Raw genomic sequence first — 19,804 nt, 5'->3', positions numbered from 1 at the left:
TCGGTCCAGATAGGGACGCAACTGGCGCACCAGGCGAATCTGGGCAAAAGCCCCCGTGGTCACGGCTCCTATATGATCTTCCAAACTGAGCCGTGAATCCAGGAGGACTCCCAAGTTGCGAGCCCTATCAACGGGGGGTAATACCTCATCCCCTATTGTTAATGATGGAGAAGGCTGGTCAGCCCGAGATGCCGGTATGAACAGCCACTCAGTCTTGTCAGGATTGAGACAAAGCCTGTTTCTCCCCATCCAAACCCGGACCGCCTCCAGGCAACGGGACATCACAGTGAGGGCATCACTGGGTTGGGTCAGGGTGGAAAGAAAAAGTTGGGTATCATCAGCGTACTGGTGATACCCCACCCCGAAACCACGAATGAGCTCACCCAGCGGCTTCATGTAGATGTTGAACAGGAGGGGAGAGAGGACCAACCCCTGAGGGACTCCACAAATGAGAGATCTCGGGGTGGACCTCTGCCCTCCTGTCAACACCGACTGCAAGCGGCCCAGGAGGTAGGAGGAGAACCACTGTAAAACGGTGCCTCCCACTCCCAGCCCCCTGAGACGCCGCAGTAGGATACCATGGTCGATGGTATCAAAAGCCGCTGAGAGATCTAATAGGACTAGGACAGAGGAACAACCCCTGTCCCGAGCCCGCCAGAGATCATTCACCAGTGCGACCAATGCCCTCTCTGTGCTATGGCCAGGTCTGAAACCCGATTGGTACGGGTCGAGATAATCAGTTTCCTCCAGGAACAGAGGAAGCTGATGCGCTACCACACTCAACAACCTTCGCCAAAAAGCGAAGGTTGGAGACAGGACGATAGTTATTCAAAATCGTCGAGTCCAGGGTGGGCTTCTTGAGGAGGGGCTTCACCACTGCCTCTTTCAAGGCAGAAGGGAAAACACCCTTGCTCAAAGAAGCAGTTATTACTGCCTGGAACCAGCCTCGTGTCTTCTCCCAGGCTGCATAAACCAGCCAGGAGGGGCACGGGTCCAATAAACTGTAAAATAAGAAAATAAATAAAAGTAGGGACACAGTCATTCTATCCCAAACAGCAAAGAATCGAGGCTTTGATCTTCTAGGCAGTCTGAATTTCCAGTTCCTTTCTTTTTGTAAGTTACTTAGGTTAGCTTCTTGTTTCCTATATTGTTTTTCAGCTTCCTGGATTTGTACTGTATTTTCCTACAACTTCTTTCCTTAGGTACTTCTTGTTTATTTTATTTTTCAACTAAAGTTTACAGCCATGGCTGTAAAATAGTTTAACTTTTATCTACTATAGTTGATGGAATTGTTCATTATTAGACATCTGTTTAACCAAACTATATTAACTCTTTACAGTTTGTAAATTGTCTTTTTTGCCTATCCATATAACTTGTTTGACTGCAGCAAGTGTCAACAATGATAATTGTAAATAATACTTTGCAAAACATTTCTTTTAGAACTGAGTTTCAGTCCTGACATGGTAGTAATGAAATTTTATTTAGTTTTTTTAAGAGAAGGGGGAAAAAAGTGACTGGTTTCAGAATGTGGAGACACAAAAAGTGTTGCAATGTTGAGTATACCAGTTAGTGAACTAAAAACCTTGATTCCATTCTTTTTTCACTTCTCCTCTCCCAACCTTCTGTATTTTGTATTCATTGAGCATTATAACTGAACTGTTAAATTGCTCTCTTTTTTTAACTACCAAAAGATAGTTTTGTAATTCTTGGGATTTAGCCAAGCTTATTAAAACTTTTCTTCTGATTTTAATTAAAACATTTTGGCTAAAACCAGAACTTTCCTGTGTGACTGTAATAGATGGTGTGTCTAGGCGTGGATTTTCCAATCCCCCCATTTTAATGCATATCTTTTTTATTAATCATGTTTAATTAATTAAAATGTTATTGTATTTTGATTATTTTTTTTCAGATTTATGCACTGGTTTGAATTGATTAGGTGATACATTTTCCACACTCGGAAAATGAATTTGCTAGTAGTTTCAGATTATTGTATAGGCAACCTAACTTTTTCTAAATGTTTTGGACTTCATTACTTGCCACTACAAGTTTGCATTGCTACATTACTTGCCACTCAGTAAAGCAGAGGAAACCTGAGGTCTATCTGGAAAAATGGAGGCAAATTATTGGATGATATAGGATCGGATCATGCTTTTTCCCCCATAAATAAAATGCTTACAATTTTCTTAACTGTAATTATTTTAATGAACAGGGATAGTCTTACTACCTCTAACTCAATTATACTTGCTAGCTTTTGAGATCTTTCGGTATAGTTTTCAGCTATGTGAACTAAATAGAAAATGTACCTCATGAATGCACAATCCATTTCATGAATGCGAGACTGAGCCACAACCTGCAACCAGTGAACTGTAAGGGGCTGTCCTTGTGTCCTATGTTTGAACAATGTGTAGATATGATACTGTGTGAATAAATCAGCTATTAACAGCATGCATGAATTCATGATTATAACATATTTATAATAGAAAATGTTATGATGAATATCTAAATGCTGTAATTATTTATCACAAGTAGCACTAATCCACCTACTCTTTAATCACCTGTACACAAGCATTTTGTATTTCAGCTTGTCATATATAGCAATAACTATTTTCTAATTCTGCAGTAGTTTAAAGATTGTAGTTGTAGCTAAAGCATCAGGTGCTATGAAGTTGGACATGGGATTCTGTGAGGAACTAGTTTTTCTGATTGTGGCACATGAGCTGAAGCAAGCTACAGATCACCCTGATATCCAGTACCTATCTTCTATTAAACCCCGAAGTATTCTTTAGTGTTTCAATGAGTTAACTTATTTCTTGCTATTTCACTGAGCTTTCCAACAATGTTGGCAGAGTCTCCTCTGCCTTAGGAGCCTGCTAGCACTACTTTTTTTCTACTCTTAATAATTAGACCATGCCAGAAATTCAGATTTGGAAGCAAGTTTGAATTTACTTTTTTTCCCCCCAAGATTGCTTGATCCACAATCTGAATATATGCATGCAACCAACTATGAACAATCTGTTTTTACACGCTGGAGAAAATCTAGCTGTTAAACTCACCACTCCAATTTAAGACTTCAGGGACTTTGAATAGAGAAGATATCCCCCTCTCAATCATAATGGGATTACGGAAGATAATCAGCGCAAATTGTTTTGAAAGGAAACGTTAGAAAGATCTTCTTCATCTTTATTCATAATATGGATGTAGTGAGGTGGGCAAATACTTTTTTCCTTCAATTCTAAATTTCTCAAGCTACGTAGGGCGGAAGGGCTTTGTCACGAACTCTGCCTTTGCTAGGAAAAAATGGAGTGAAATTGAATGTTTTTGGTGACTCACAAGAACAAGGCTGCACTTGTTCAAGCACGTCTTTGGTTTTCTTTAGTGACAAGAAACAGGAGGAAGGTTTTTCCACTAGTCTAGTGCAAGTGTTTTAATACACACAAACCCCACAAATTTAATTACAAATGGAGAATATGTTTTACAGAAAATGTGCAACTAATATTCATTAAAAATGTAATAAAAAGGTTAAAAAAAGCAACATCTTTAAAAACACATTTACATTAATCCAGAATCTGTGAATGCTCCAACACTGGAAGTTTTTTAGAAGAGACTGGACAGCCATTTGTCTGAAATGCTATAGGCTTTCCTGCCTGAGGAGGGGGTTGGACTAGATGACCTCCAAGGTCCCTTCCAACATCATCGTCATCATCATCATCATCATCATTATTATTATTTACAATAAATTAAATCTAGTGAAATGAATAAATCCCACTAAAACACACATCTTCCTGATAATATTTTTCAGTGGTGGTGTCCCATGCACTATAGGTAATATTACCGTCTTGTTTATTAGCCCAGTGGTGATCAGCATAAATATGGTTGCTGTAGTCCTTTTGTGAATTTAGCAGTGAGCTAAAGGTTAAGAGTGATAATCTGCTGAATAGCACAGGCACAGGGCACCTAAGAGATGTCACTTCAAGACAATTTTCAAGACAATGTATCTCTTTAGGGGGGAAATAGTCTCTCCTCTCTTTAGCAATTTGCATCTCCAGTTTCCATCTGTCTGTCTAGCTAGCTAGCTAGCTTGATATCTGCACTTCCTATCTTTTGACAAGAAATTGTAGCGACAATTGAGAATTTGTATTCATTCCAGTTAGCTTTATTCTAAGGCCTTTTTTCATGCATTTTCTAAGATTTGCTACTGGAAAACACGCAAATGCATTTCATTTTTGCACGCCTTGACAGGAACAGAAACACCACAGCTCTATTATAGAATTAGTGTAATTAACAATTAACCACAATTGCTCTAAGATCTCATTATGGAGTGTTTAACTGACCTTGTAAGGAAATCAGTGGTGGATATGTGTGTCTGAGGCATTCTGGAGTCACAAAGCAGCCAAACCAGCTTGCCTCTTTCCTACTACTGGTAGTGCACTATAAATATTGAGGCAAATTAAAAGGTGGCTTTTACACTTTTCCCCAAAGTATTCTTCCATGTGTTGATTTTCTCCTATGAATACTCATAAAGATTGTTTTAAACAGATTTTTTTTACTAGCCAGTGCTGAAACTAAAACTGCTTGTTTTTTGTTTTGTTTTTTAAAAAAGCGTCTAGGAGGCATTTGCCAAGAAAAGTATGCATGTTTGAATAAAACATACTATAAAATAAGTATACCACAAGACACTTGATTATTATGGCTGCAGCCATCTAATATAGCTATCCCCTGTCCTGACCCTTTCAGACCCTCCTGAGACTTTCCCTGACTTACATGCGGCCTATCCCGGCCCTCCCCTGATGCTCCCAAGCCCTTCTCCGTCCCACCCCCGGGGCACCCTGTTCTTCTGGGACTCACACCTCCCCTATATTTAATTACATGTGTCAAGCCCATTCATATAATACGTTTCCCCAGTTTCGATCTACATTAATGAAGGAACTTTTCACTTGTGGTAGATAAACTACAGTTATAACTTTTGTATCTGGATGTTTAGTTGTGCTGACTGGTAGTTCTGGGAGTCATAATTTGGCTGAGTATGATGGCAGACTAAATAAATAAAGCACACTGCTTTGGAAAGCTGCTAGTGTGTAATGTTTCAAATAATCAATACTAAACATTAATTATTGCTAATGAATTTATCTCTATGCAGCTTACAGTGAGTAAACCTTAGAAATGGGGGAGGGGGGGAACAATAGAGAACTACCATGACAATGATAAAAGAATTTAGATAATAAATAAAACATTATTGACTGTTTAAGCGACTACAACCAAAGTTGGCAGACTTGACAGATACACATTAGACATGTTTCTTTGGTCTTGTATGCATAGCAAGTCTGATTCTGCTGTTAGCTTACATACATGGGCTGTTAGGCTTTTGAACGGGAAATAATTTTATAAACTTTATGCATGATTGACTTGCGAGGCCAGTGTGTTGTGCAATTAGCTCACATGGTGTAATAAGATGGAGGGTTTGTTGTCACTGTGAGTTGGTGGTGGGGGCACGAAGGGAGGCTTAGCCAATCTCAATGTATACATGGTTGTACTTTGACAATAAAGGTTCATTCAGATACGTGCATTGGAAAAAACATACACTTGAGATGGAGGTTCTTGTTTTCAGGCTGAAGTCTTTTTACCTGTGTACTTTCACACTATATACTTAGACCATCAGCACATCCTCTGTTGAGTCTTTCTTCCACTGAATCATCACACAGTATTTAGAACCATGTTTAGCAAAGATCTTTAGAGCTCACATATTTAAGACTTTTGCCCCAAGCCAGCCTTCTTCATTGTCATGTATGTGTGTGTGTGTGTACATACATATATATATATATATATATATATATATATATATATATATATATATATATATATATATATATATATATATATATATATATATATATATATATATATATATATATATATATATATATATATATATATATATATATATATATATATATATATATATATATATATATATATATATATATATATGTGTGTAAATTACTAACAAAGAATTAAGGGAGGCTGAGATGCATTTCTAACTCTTTAGTCTTCATCAGTCAGTCATACCCTTCTGAGATTCGAACCTGGGCTGATTGCATATTAGGCAGTATTTTACCTCTTTGAGCCACAGGATCTCTCTCGCTCTCTGTTAGTTTTTTGCAAGGGGAGATATGAGTCAATTGTTAACTATTTAGATTACCTTGCTAGGCCCCAAACATGGGGCAAATCTTTATTTCCTGTTTTCAGCCTTATCTCAAAGGCCATCGAACAGGCTGTAGTCACACCGGACAGTTCATATATTTGTGTAAATTACTAACAAAGAATTAAGGGAGGCTGAGATGCATTTCTAACTCTTTAGTCTTCATCAATTTACACAAATTGATGTGTGTGTGTGTGTGTATGTATATATATATATATATATATATATATATATATATATATATATATATATATATATATATGTATATATATATATATATACATACATACACACACACACACACACACCATACAGAACACACAAGTTCATTAAATGCAGCTTGTCCTAACACATTGCGTTCTTTCGTCTTAAAGTAGTGTATAATGGGAGCCAAAGCTGAACATACATAAACCCTAAAAGGGAAAAAGTAATGAACAAGTAGTGCCTGCAGACTGCAGCCCTTGTACTTGTAGCACAATCCGTGGAGCAGTATTTTATCTGCTTTTTCCCCATGGAATCTTCTATCAATAGCAGGTCTGCATCCCTGATATCTTTCACCAAGTCGTATGTAATGCACTGGCCATTTTTACAGCAGTTCAGACTCTTGGCCAGGATCCTGCTTTTGCAGTGCCAAATACTCGCCAACAATGGGGTTGCGCTAGGCTGTTAGGCTGTCATACATACAGTGAATTCTGTTTTCTTAATGGAGAGAGAAGAAGAGAGATAGGTGTAGTCTTCTTTGCATACTCCAATTAGCAATTCCTTGATAATTTGCAAGAATTTCTATTGTACTTATTATGCTTTTTAACAAGGTAATAATTTGCACAATCATTTTTAAAGACTGTTTTCCTCACTGAATCTAATGGAAACAGAGATTGTTTAGTACAGGTAGTCCTCAAGTTACAGCAGTTCATTTAGCGACCGTTCAAAGTTACAACGGTACTGAAAAAAGTGACTTACCCCCATCATGTGATCAAAAGTCAGATGCTTGTCGTATTTATGACAGTTGCAGTGTCCCAGGGTCACATGATCACTTTTTGCGACCTTCTGACAAGCGAAGTCAATGGAGAAGCTAGATTCACTTAACAACCCTGTTACTAAATTTAAAAAATGTAATAATTTACTTAACTACTGTGGCAAGAAAAGTTGTAAAACGGGGCAAACTCACTTAACAAATGTTTCACTTAGCAACATCAATTTTGGACTCAATTGTAGTAACTTGAGGGCTGCCTATATTGCAATAGCAGGAGGAACTGTTTGGATCCTCTTTTGCTTGCTCTTTTCTGATTTAGTTTTTTTCCCCCTGTGTGGACTGTAACTAGATATTTTCCTTCATTTGAATCTCACGGTACTGAATCTCATAGGGGGAGTAAGTCAGTAGGCTTCTGTTGTTCTTGTTAATCAGTAACTGATAAGATTCAGAGCTTTCTCAAATATCCTTGAATCTTGTCTAATATTTATTACTTTATCCCAAGTCAAAATTATTCAAAGGAATACGGTGGTGGGTTTTTCCATCTACTGTAATTTCAGTTGCAAAAGCTGTACAACAATCATGACATTTTCCAGACCTCCTTTTGCCTGAAGATAAGAATAAACTTCAAACTTGTGCATATGAGGGGAGCAGGAATTAAGTCTATGTTTTGATCTTCAAAATATAGCATAAACAAACTTGTTTTTCCAATAAAAAGTGTTTGGAATTATCTTTGAATGCATGTTACTGTGGGCATTTGCTGTACCATTGTAGGTATTCTTTTTATATATTATTTTTATGAAAGTGAGTGATGGTGAGTAATAGTATCTATCATCTTTTAGGGAAGTGTTTGCTCGTTGTTGCATGTTGCAAACTACAAATAATGGGATAATTAAATAAACAAGTGATGTGGTCATTATAGACTAGAGAGAGAGATCTGTTGCCAAGTATGTTTCCCATTTATTTAACTGGTATGGGACTGTTTGTAGTCTAACTGACTGCTATAATTCCTGTGAAATATAAGAATAAGCCATAACAGGTGTTCCAAATTCTCAGCTTTGGAGACATAAATTATATTCAAAAACAAAGCATTCAACTTTCAGACACATTTTCAGTAAAAAAAAACAAAGTCACAGTACATCTTTGCATGGAATATACCTCTAATCCAATTCCTGATTGACTGGATTTTTTTTAAAAAAAAAGTTGAAAATTTCAGGGAGCTACAGCTAATTAATATGAGTCATGTGACTGTGTGTTAGTGTGATGGGAGATAGATAGATTAGATAGATAGATAGATAGATAGATAGATAGATAGATAGATAGATAGATAGACAGACAGACAGACAGACAGACAGACAGACAGACAGACAGACAGACAGACAGATAGATAGATAGATAGATACATAGATAGATGGACCAATATTTATGGGTTTCTATGTACAGTCCTAAAGTATCTTCCCTCTACACAATCCAGTCTATTTACTTTGACATTTAAATAATTTATCTGATGATGGAGGCTTAACAATCTGGACATTATAATACAGTGAACATTTGTTCAACATTTGGGAAGGGGATGAATTAAAATCACTTTAGTTAATTAGGACATGTGGAAAGCTTCCATGCTTAGAAGGCAGGAAGTATTTTTAACTATAAAGTTCTTTCGCTTACAACATTGACTTGCTGCAGGGTAACCTCATTTTGAAGATTGGCTGACATTAGTACCACAGGTGAGGATCATGTGGACTACAGTGCCTGGATCTCACAATGCTCTTTTCTCCCCTAATAGGTTTGATTTACACCACTTCTCAGCAGCTAGATCGTGAATACAAGGCTGAACATATCTTAGAGGTGAGTAATGATGAAGTTGCAATTAGTTTTATTTACTTGTAAGTAGTTTTTTAAAAAAAAAATCCTCAAAGACATTTCCTAACAAGTCAGAGCATAGATATTGGAGAACGAGGAAGACTCATTCCATCATTTCCAAATTGCTTAGGAAGATAATTGCTTGTTCTGCATTTTTGTGTTTCTGCATCCAGTGCCAGCTTAAGAAATATCTCATGACTTGACTTCCTAACTGAAGACTAGAGCAGGAAATCTTGTGCCAAAGCCAAGCTGAAGCATCCAGATGTTCTGGATGTCTGTCCCCACATGTTGCTTTTACCCAAAACATTAATGTTTGAAAATATCAGATTTAAACCCATCTGGAGGGCACCATTTTAAGGATGTCTTCCCTAGGCCATTAAGAATAGAACATGGTCAATAATTTCCTTCTACTTGAGAAAATATGGTATGAACAAAATGTTGACTTACTTAATTTAATGACCACATGGTTATTAAATGAAACCTATAAAATGAGTAACAATACCTTTAAGATTAAGATAGTTGTTCGTGTCATGTCCTAAGAAAGGACTGAATTAGACAAACTTTTGCTTCAGTTTAGAAATGCCGATTCCAGTAATGTTTACTTCTGAGGATTTTTACTAAATTTATTCCTAGGTTCTGCTACATATACCAGACTTTTTAATGTAAATTCCTGTTTTTTTCTTTTTTGCTTAAACGATCCAGCAGGCCTAGCTTAAGGAAGAAGCCAATCATCTTTTGAGCTAGTGGGCATAGTTATATCTTTGAGAACATACAGTATTATGGGCACTCTTACAAAATGGCTGGTGTAATGGGTGCAACCATTTGTGTGTGTTTTTTTAAAAAAAGCTATTTATTATGAAATTAAGGTAAATAGCTTTTTTAAACAAAAGAGAGGGCTTCAACCTTGTATCATTTCTATTTTGTGAGAGCATTGTTTGTATGTCCATAGTGCAGAAGCCTTCTTGGAAATAAAGATTATATGGGCCATCAAGCAAATTGTTTTTGAGTATATTGGTGCCCGTGGGTTCCATGAGACAGACCAATGACTTGGTCAGTTAATCTTTTCCACCTTTGGGTTGCAAATGTTGGCTGTATCTTTGCATTAAACACACAAGCATAGTAATTGTATTTTTTTCTTTTTCTGCTGGTGGTCTTTCCTTTTTGCAACAATAACACCTCCTGTTTCCAACAACTTTGTTTTAGGCTCAAGGCACTTGTTCTTGACTGAGTGCCTTCCATATCTGACTGTATAACTCATCTCTCAATCCAGTCAGTGTAGTCCAGCATGCAACAAACTGTTGAAGACTGACTTCAGTCATCTTTAGATGAATCATATCTGAAAACGAGTTTCTTGCCTGGAAAGGAGCTATACTATAAAGAGTTTCTTAACCTTCCAGTGTGTTCTGATGGGACTCCCTACTGGCTTTTCCTTGCAGGTTTCGGTTTCAGACAATGGGGATCCGGTTTTGCAGTCTAGCAGTAGAGTGGTAATCCAGGTCCTTGATGTTAACGACAATCCTCCCAGCTTCTCCCAAAAGTTGTTTATGGTTCAGCTGCCAGAAAAAGCAGCATCTGAAACTCCTTTGCCAGTCTACAGGGTGATTGCTGCAGATCGTGATGAGGGACTGAATTGCCAAATCACTTACAGCCTAGAAGAAAACAGTGAGGAACTGTTCAGCATCCACCCAGTCACAGGCATAGTGTTCTCCCAAAAGGCATTTTCTGCCCAAGAATACAACATACTTACAGTGAGTATCGTTAGAAGCATAAGGAGACTAAACAAATCATCGTCTTTCTGAATATGGGAATGATATGAAATAGTATTGTTCCCTGTGATTTACACTTTTTTTACCCTCTTGTTGCTGTAATTAAACTGGACTCTGGTAGCATTAAAAAGAAAAAAACCTTTAATAACTATTTGACATTAATCAATTCTGAAACAATTCAATGAAGGCTATTTTTTAACTCCCTTAAAAATGTAACATATTTCTCCAACCCAGGTTAAAGAAACGTTGGAAAAGGGAATTAAAATGGCATTGATGATGCATGGTGTAGTTAGGCAATGGAAGGTCACACTGAAGAATGGGGAAAGGGTTTTGATAAGTAGCATGTATTGTTTTTTACTACTTAATAAAATCTTTGCATGCAAATTAATTTTTCCCCAGAATATGCCATCTGTTCAGTTAATTAAAGCTGAATTCTTTGAACTAGATATTTTATTCACAGTAGAACCTTTTTATTGACCATTGCAAAGGAAAACACATCCTAAACATAATAAATTATATGTAGAATTAAGTAAGAGCTTAGTTCATCTATCATGCTGAGTGCAAAATGATAGACAGGTAGACTTTATTTAACAACCACAGTTGGAGTCAGCAACTTCTTTTCTACGTTATATGGTCATTAACTGAGATTGTCAAGGTTCCAGTAGACACGATCAAACAAATCAGAACTCCAAGGCTTGAGATTTCCTCAAAGAACATGTTTATTGGTTACATAGTATCGGCACAGTCAAAAGTGAAACCAAGTCTGAAGTTCCCTTCAGAGAGCAACAGTATTACAAAGTTAAACTTCCCACCCTAGTGCTATGCAATTAGCTACGTTCCCCAATAGAAGAGTTTGGTGGCCTTTCTAACTAAATGCTCCAGCCCCTATCAAACTGATAGAAATGACCATGGTTCCCATGGGACTGTAAAGTGTTTAGAGTAGTAGAAATCCTCCATCCCTGTCCCAATCTTTGGAAACTTAGAACGAAGGAAATGGTTGCATTCAGGTTCGTTGTAGAGTTGTCAGTGCCATCATGTGATCATGGTGGGCTTACAACCTGACTTCCACCATGGTTATTAAGACATTGTGCACTTAAAGTTACTTTTTTATAACTGCAAACACTTGCTAAATAGGGCAGTTGTTAAGCTGGTATTACCTGTAGTAACACAAGCAAGACTTCATAAAGCACAATAACAAAAAGAGAGGCCAATGAAATTTAAGATGTTCTTATAATCATCCTGGAGGCACCTAAGTAGGAACCTGTTATCAAGGACTCTTACGTTTCTTTGTGTTGACCAGTATATTGGTTTAAGCTGTGCATTCAGACCATGGTTCATTTTTTTTAATTTAGGAGGAATTTTTTTACCTAATTAGATTTATTCATTGTAATAATAGAAAATACTTGTAGCTTGGGTTTTAGATTTTGGCAGTGTTTTTATTTATTCATTTTTGGCAGTGATTTATTCATCCTACTGATAACCATTATCACTCAGTCCTTGGCATATTGATGGATGTAAATAAATCTGTGTGCCTTGATTAATTAGTTTAAAGACTGTAAAAATATGGTTCATTCTGCATGTATTGGGTTGTATAAGCAATACAAATCAATAAATATATTAATCCTGAGATATTATGTTTGCTTAATTCTTTTGTATGATCCCATCCTAAAAGTTTAAAAGTTTAATTTAGGCAGGAATATGTCACAAGTGTGGCAGAAGCTCATCAATGTGAACATATTATCTTTCAGACCCCTTGATCTATACGAACTAGTATTTTTCTCTTTTGGCAGGTCAAGGCTACTGATGGTGGCACCCCACAACTTTCCTCCAGTGTGAGGCTTCACATTGACTGGATCCCAAAGCCCCTCCCCACCTCAGAGTCATTAGCTTTTGATGAACCTCATTTCAACTTTGCAGTCATGGAAACAGATCCCGTGAACCACATGGTGGGAGTGATCAGTGTTGATGCTGGGCTCAGCCAGATCTGGTTTAATATCACAGGTGAGAGCATATGCAGTTGAGAAAGGAGCTCCACAGTAATTGCGAACTGAAAAAAATGTTGCTCATATTCTCCTGGTATTTCATATCCATATGAACCCGAGCTATCACAGGCTGTTCATATTGTAGGAGTATTATAAACAAAGCTTCGGCACTGATATGAAGCAGCATTCATGCTGATAAGAGTTCCATGAAGTGGAAGTGTAGTGTATGTTTTGTATTACAGTACCTATCACAGCTTGCAAAATGTCATTGCTTGGCAATGTTCCAATCTTAATGAAAACTCTAGTGTTTTCAAACAGGTCAAAACACATATTGCAGCTCATAGGAAATATGTAATAACCATTCCTATTTCCCACAACAATAAAAAAATAAATCTATCAAGGAGGCAGAGGAGGGGGAGAGAAAAATGTTTTTGGAAGACTTTATTGAGAGTTAATCTGCTATTAACACTTCTTTGTTCCCATGCTTCTTGTTCTGCTTCTCCATTGTTTTGGCCAACTAATGTGCAATGCTCTTTATTTTTTCTGTAAACAACCAGAAACACATATATTCTTACAGCAATTATTCTTTCTTGCAGGAATGTATTGATCAATGGGAATTGTTTGCTTTACATCTTCTGGTGCACAATTTTGTTATCAACAGAGATCTCATTGTCACTAGGTAGTGATTAATTGTTAAAAAAAATTTAAGAACTCAGTACTCTAAAAATGACCTGAGTTTTACCCAAAATTTATGTGATAGCCATCTATCCAGCATGTTGAGGCAGCAGCCACCCAGAATTCTTAGGCAGCAGGCAGTCCCAACACAATGAGAAGGAGCCACGTTGGGAAAGCCTGTAATTGACCAACAGTGTTCCCATTGTGGAAGGATTATTTTGTCATTGTGGATGAAAATTAGAAGCTGGGTTGCCGTATACTATATCTAATTTCAGTAAATGCCATGAGGTAATCCAGGAAATACTGAAACAAAGTGGAAAATTAATTTGTATAGTATAGGGATGGGCAATATTTTAGTAGCCACGGGCCACACTTAGGGGAATATGGTGTTTTCTTGGCCTCTAATTGTGAAGTGGATACTTAAGGGCTTATCCTATAATTTTCCTTCACCAGAATGTCTGTTTCCAGGAGGTATGATAATTGGATCTTCCAGGAACATAAAATAGCACACAACATATGCTAATAGAATGGAAAAACCAGGGTTCAATTTTTTGTCTAAAAAGCTACAATAATCACTTTTTATCACTAATCACCACCCAACTTCAGCCATGGATTTGATACAACAGTAAAGTGAATTACTTAACTTCATTTACTAAAAATGAGGTTACTTTACTTTTGAGATAAGGTTGAATAAGTAGTTTTGTAAGAAGGTTTCTAAACTGGGGCAGAACTTTTAAAAACACACAGTTTCAAGCAGTTCCACACTAAAGAAATTAGACTGTTTTGTATTTTGTTTTGCTTTTTTTAGAATCTGGAAATAAAATACAAATTATAGAATTAAATACAGTCAAGGAAACAATTCTATGCATCTGGTAAAAACTAAGTCAACATTCATGGGATTATCTCTCCTCCCAACATAAAATGAACGTAAGAAACTTTATAATTAAATTGTTTCATGGAGTAGGATTAGAAATTTTAAAGCATGCGTATACTTAGTATATAGTATAAAGCATTCTCTATAGCAGAGGTACCCAAATCCCAGTCCACGGACTTGGACTGGTCTGGGGCCCTCAAGAACCAGTCCGTGCAAGCAAGCGAAGCCCCATCTGCACACACGTGTGATCCAGGCAACATGTGAAACCATGCCCCCCCCCAGTCCATGGAAAAACTGCCCTCCACAGAACTGGTCCCTGACACCCAAAAGGTTGGAGGCCGTTGCTCTATAGCATATAGTCAGTCCTATCATTGGTCTTCCACATACCTCAGCTTTACATTATAATGTTCTGTAATATTCATTCAGTTTACAGTATATGGTTGCATTAACATGACCGCTGCTGTGATCCTTTTTTGTAACCTTCTGACAAGCAAAGTCAATGGGAAAGCCAGATTCACTTAACAGTCAGGTTACTAACTTATCAACTGCATTGATTCATTTAACAACTGTGTTAAGAAATATCATAAAATGGGGCAAAACTCACTTAACAAATGTCTCACTTAACAACATAAATTTTGGACTCAATTGTGGTTGTAAGTTGAGGACTACCTGTATTCGCTTATTCCGCTACCCCCATGTAATCCAGGTAAACATATGGTGTGAGTAGGGCCACTTCTTTATATTTAATCCCTTTTCAGTCTGTTCCAAAATTCAGCACAATCTGAACTGAAAACATACCACTTTTAGAGTATACTTCATAGTTTTATATTACAAGTTTTTTCAAAGCAGCAAGGAAGAGAACATGCCTGTTATATAATAATTTTATCTTTGTGACAATTTCACAAAGCCTGAAATTCGTAATACAGAAGAGAATTACTTGCATGCTGTGTATGAACTGTAGAATCAATATTCTTTTACCGGATAAAATGAACTTAATGACCCTATGAGGGACTATTTCTTAGAGTAAGCACATAACCTGTAAGGCTTATGTATCTAAACAAAGTTTTATTTCTACAGTATATGTGCCTTTGTGTCTCTGAAAGAGTGTGTTGCATGTAAATGTAAATACAAGGGAAGGGAAATTAAAAAAATCTATTTCAGAAATTGGCAGAATAGCACTTTGATTTTTCTTCTCCATTCGGTCAGGATCCTGTGGGAGGGAACAGAAAGTTTCGTAATGTAGACTGTTCAGTATTGCATGGTTTTCCTAGGAAATATGAACTTTCCTATTATTGCTTTATGGGAGACCACAAAGCTAATTCATCACATTAACTGTATTTTCCAAATTATGTGTCTCCCTTTACTCTTTCTCCCCTTTCACTTGCCTTCTTAAGCACTTGTACAAGTTAATGTTGTTACCTGTCTGCTTAGATAGGTCAGTTGCACAAGTTTACTCTTAACAAACCTCACAATGCACCATCCTTTAGCCTTTCTTGCTTTCTTCTTAGCCCTCCCTGTTATTTCTTCCTATAATGAACATTTTGCTTCATGTTCACTTTCCTGAGTTTTTTATTTTTCCCCCCACCTTAAATCAGTGGTAAAGAGGCAAAAACATTTTGCACAGGGGCATATTTTTCCCAGCATTCGAAACAATTACTACCCTCCCCTATGCATTACACTTCCATAGTTGTTTGAATTACATGAGACATACATTTGTGAGTCTAATAGACCATCATAATAGAGCCTTGGTGGAGCAGTGGGCTAATGCCTCCTTAAGTAACACCAGCTGCCTGCAATCAGTGCAGGTTCGAGTCCCACCAGGCTCAAGGTTGACTCAGCCTTCCATCCTTCCGAGGTAGGTAAAATGAGGACCCAGATTGTTGGGGGCAATTAAGCTGACTTTGTAATAATGCCGCTGGGGTGTGTGTGTGAAAGCCCTAATAAGCAAGCATATACATAGAATGAAGGCTACTGCTAAGCTTGTAAGCCGCCCTGAGTCTTCGGAGAAGGGCGGGATATAAATGGAATTAAAATAAAAATAAATAAATAAAATAAATAAATCATTGATTATGACCGTTTTCTCTCTTTTTTTATCCCATTTATATCCCGCCCTTCTCCGAAGACTCAGGGCGGCTTACAATCTAAGAAGCACAAATCAATGTGCTTAGCAATAGCCTTCATTCTATGTATATGCCTGCTTATTAGGGCTTTCGGCCCCCTCCAAGCGGCATTATTACAAAGTCAGCTTAATTGCCCCCAACAATCTGGGTCCTCATTTTACCTACCTCGGAAGGATGGAAGGCTGAATCAACCTTGAGCCTGGTGGGACGCGAACCTGCACTAATTGCAGGCAGCTCTTCCCACAACCACTGTTATTTTCTATACAGTACTTAGCACATTACATTTAAAGTATAATTTTTTAAACCTAGAGGCTATGCACTCCCCTCCTCCCCCCCTGCCTTTTTTTAAGTAAGGCCATGTTCATGTATCAAGAAAGACTGCTTATACTCTCCTATTTCTGTTGTGGGGGATGTTTAGCAGAAATAACATCTTCCCTCTCTCTCTCTCCAGGAATCCCTCCATAGGGCAGCTGATGGTAATTCTTCAAGTTGTCCTTCAGCTTTACTGTTTTGAATGTCCTCTTGAATGCATAGAATTTGGATCCTTGTCTCAGTTTGATTAAGAATGGGAAAATCAAATGCTGCCTAATACCTGGGGGTGTTCAGAAATAAATTTGTCAGATGTTGCCTAGTTTGAGTAATGAAAAATCTGCAAGAAAACAACCAAGTTCAGAGACCACCAAGGACCCCTCATCAGTGTGTGTGCAAACATACACACACACATACATGCACACACAAATACACACATGCATGCACACAAACACATGCACATTCACATGCACAGCCCAGTATCATCCATTGTAGAATTACATAAAAAGGAAGTGAGCAAGGGGATGGACTGAAAAAGTCCTCAACAAGTCTCAACAGGGCATAAGCAAGAGAGCAGAACTGGTTTAAATATTGCACCTTGAAGTGGAGCCAGAATATATCCTCTTTTCTGCCAATTTGCCCCAATATTCCCTGCTTTCCTGCCTCTCAATGGTTGATGTCAATCCCCTCCCTTTGCCTTAAATAACACTGCATTACATGTAGACATTACCTTCTTAAGTCAATACTGAATATAAAGTAAATAAAGAAAGATCAGTGGTGACAACAGAAGCCTTTCACAGAGATTCCCCACCCTCCTTTTATGCCATTTTGCTTCCTCCCTCTAGATGCTTCTAATCAAACTCCATGAGTGAGCTTGTTACAAATGTTGCCAACAGCAAGGATTATTTTCCTCCTGGTCCTCCCCAGGAGAGGAAGTTTTTCAGACATCCAGCCCCCATCATAATTCTTTATTTCTAAGTCCTCTCTCTCTCTTCTAAGGTGGTGATGATGCTATGAATTTTGACATCGAGAAGAGCACTGGCAGCATTATTATTGCAAGAACTCTAGATGCAAAGGAAAGATCAAACTACAATCTCACCATAGAGGTCACAGATGGATCAAGCATCATTAAGACACAGGTCAGTGCCTCAAAGTCTAAGTCAAAGTCCAGTTCAGTAATATGAACGATGTTTTCATTATGGTCTGTAGATAGTGCACACTGCAGTATCTGTTTTAGAAAAGTACTAGGTATTCAAATGTCAATTGAATTATCGCCTCAAGTTTAGGGTTAAACTTTCTCTAAAATGCTCAATTTACCCAAGTCACACGCTCTTGTGGATTAAACCAGTAAAGAAAATATTGTCTATAATGTGATCACATTACAGGGGGAAGAAGGGCCCAAACTACTATTGATCATTCAGTGAGCTAAATAAACAAAACAGGGATATCCTTACCCAGAGATTCTTTCCTAAATTCCTGCTTTAATAATTGATGATTGGAAATCCAAAAGAATTGCAAATATACTTCAGATCCACTTCTAATTCCAGACTCTTCCAGGATCTATTGACTGTTGAGGAAGATGAGGTATAGAACTGGTTTCTTGTTTTACTTCTTTCCTCATATATGATCAATATATGTCCCAATAAGTGCTTCAAGCTACTTCAATAGAGCCTTAACTAACTATCATATTATAGACATGGGTTCCATCTCTGAGTATTGTTATTTTTCATGGCAGCTGAGGACTGAAGTATATGGAAGTTTACTTGCATAGAGTAGCTCTTTTAAGCAAAGATCTGGTCTGATTGTTTGCTCTTCTAAGCAATGATCTAGTCTGATCATTACTTTATTAAGTGCTATGAACATTATATATAATCTAGAAAAGTGAGGGTAATTGATACCAAGAGTGCCTTTCCACTGGGATTCAGTAGTAGCTCATTATCATTTTGAATGTCTTAGAACTTTATTCTGCTATCAAGAGTCATCTTTCGATACCTTGGCTAACATAACAATTCCAGTCCCAGGAACTTCTTTCTCTGCTTACTTTAACAGTGATTGTTGGATAGGTAGCAAACTTGCTATTGCAAAATCATGGGTTTGAGTCTTACTGAAGCAAGGAAGTCCTTCTCCAGGATGGGCCACAGGAAATATGCCTTTTTTGAAATGGTGCCTCCAGAATAATATCCTCTAAATTCACAGTGCTCCAACCTTGTTGTCTTTCAAGCAAATCTTGAAGACCTGGCTCTTCCCTCCCATCCTGGAATGAAATTATATTTCTGTTGGTTGTTTCTTATATAATTAGGCCTTATTCTTTTTAGTTTCCATTATTTTTACTCTGGTGTAATCATCTTACAATGCACTGGGGGGACGGGGGGCATTACTGGTTGTTTTTATCATAAATGCCTAATGCTAGTTGAGTTGGGCAACTCTATACATTTCATAAAACAAGTAAGTATTATTTAATTTAATACTTGCTTTGGGGTAAGTATATTGAGGGAGCCAAACCAGTCACTGCTCTATATTCATTTTGTTTCTTCACCAGCTGCTTCTTCCTGGCATCATTTCATTCTTCTTCCTCTTTACTATTTCCATCTCAGCCTGGTTTGGCTAAGTTTCCATTTCATTTAACTAGCTGTAATAACCTAGATGATTTCATTTTGGGATGAAATCCTGTTATCATTATAATATATATTGTGCCATCAAATCAAGCCTGGTACCAGCATCTGGCATCTTGGGATATCTGCCAGACCACCAGAATCAGAAACTTGCCCTAGGCTCATTTTATTATTTTCTTATGCAATCAGGTGCTTACAAGTACAGTAGAAGCTAGATTTAGCTGTCGTGATAATGTTTGACTGAGATATATTATTGTTAGCAATTCCTGATGCAGATTCTCAAACCGTAAAGGTGACTTACCAGAAGATGCATTGTGCAAATTCTCCCATCTTCCACTAAGAATATGGAACTGCTTTGCATTAATTCATCAACAAAAGCCACAGCAGCAAATAAGTTTACATGAATGTGTACATAAATAAGCATGAGGACTGTGAGA

The 19,804-nt window shown here is 37.4% G+C and overlaps 1 protein-coding gene across 1 annotated transcript in view; it reads left to right on the top strand.

Annotated features, from left to right (window-relative positions):
* Positions 1-19,804, top strand: part of FAT2 (FAT atypical cadherin 2) — a gene marked incomplete at both ends in the record, with an annotated part of 62,084 nt that overhangs the window by 8,199 nt on the left and 34,081 nt on the right. Inside the window, 4 exons of the mRNA XM_081316962.1 lie at positions 8,953-9,014; positions 10,466-10,777; positions 12,586-12,796; positions 17,755-17,894. Coding sequence (XP_081173088.1) covers positions 8,953-9,014; positions 10,466-10,777; positions 12,586-12,796; positions 17,755-17,894 — 725 coding nt within the window. The remainder of the gene's footprint in view (positions 1-8,952; positions 9,015-10,465; positions 10,778-12,585; positions 12,797-17,754; positions 17,895-19,804) is intronic.

Source organism: Vipera berus (genome assembly GCF_964194415.1).
Source record: "Vipera berus genome assembly, chromosome: 2".
NCBI lineage: Eukaryota > Metazoa > Chordata > Lepidosauria > Squamata > Viperidae > Vipera > Vipera berus.
This window is presented reverse-complemented; position numbering and strand designations above follow the sequence as displayed.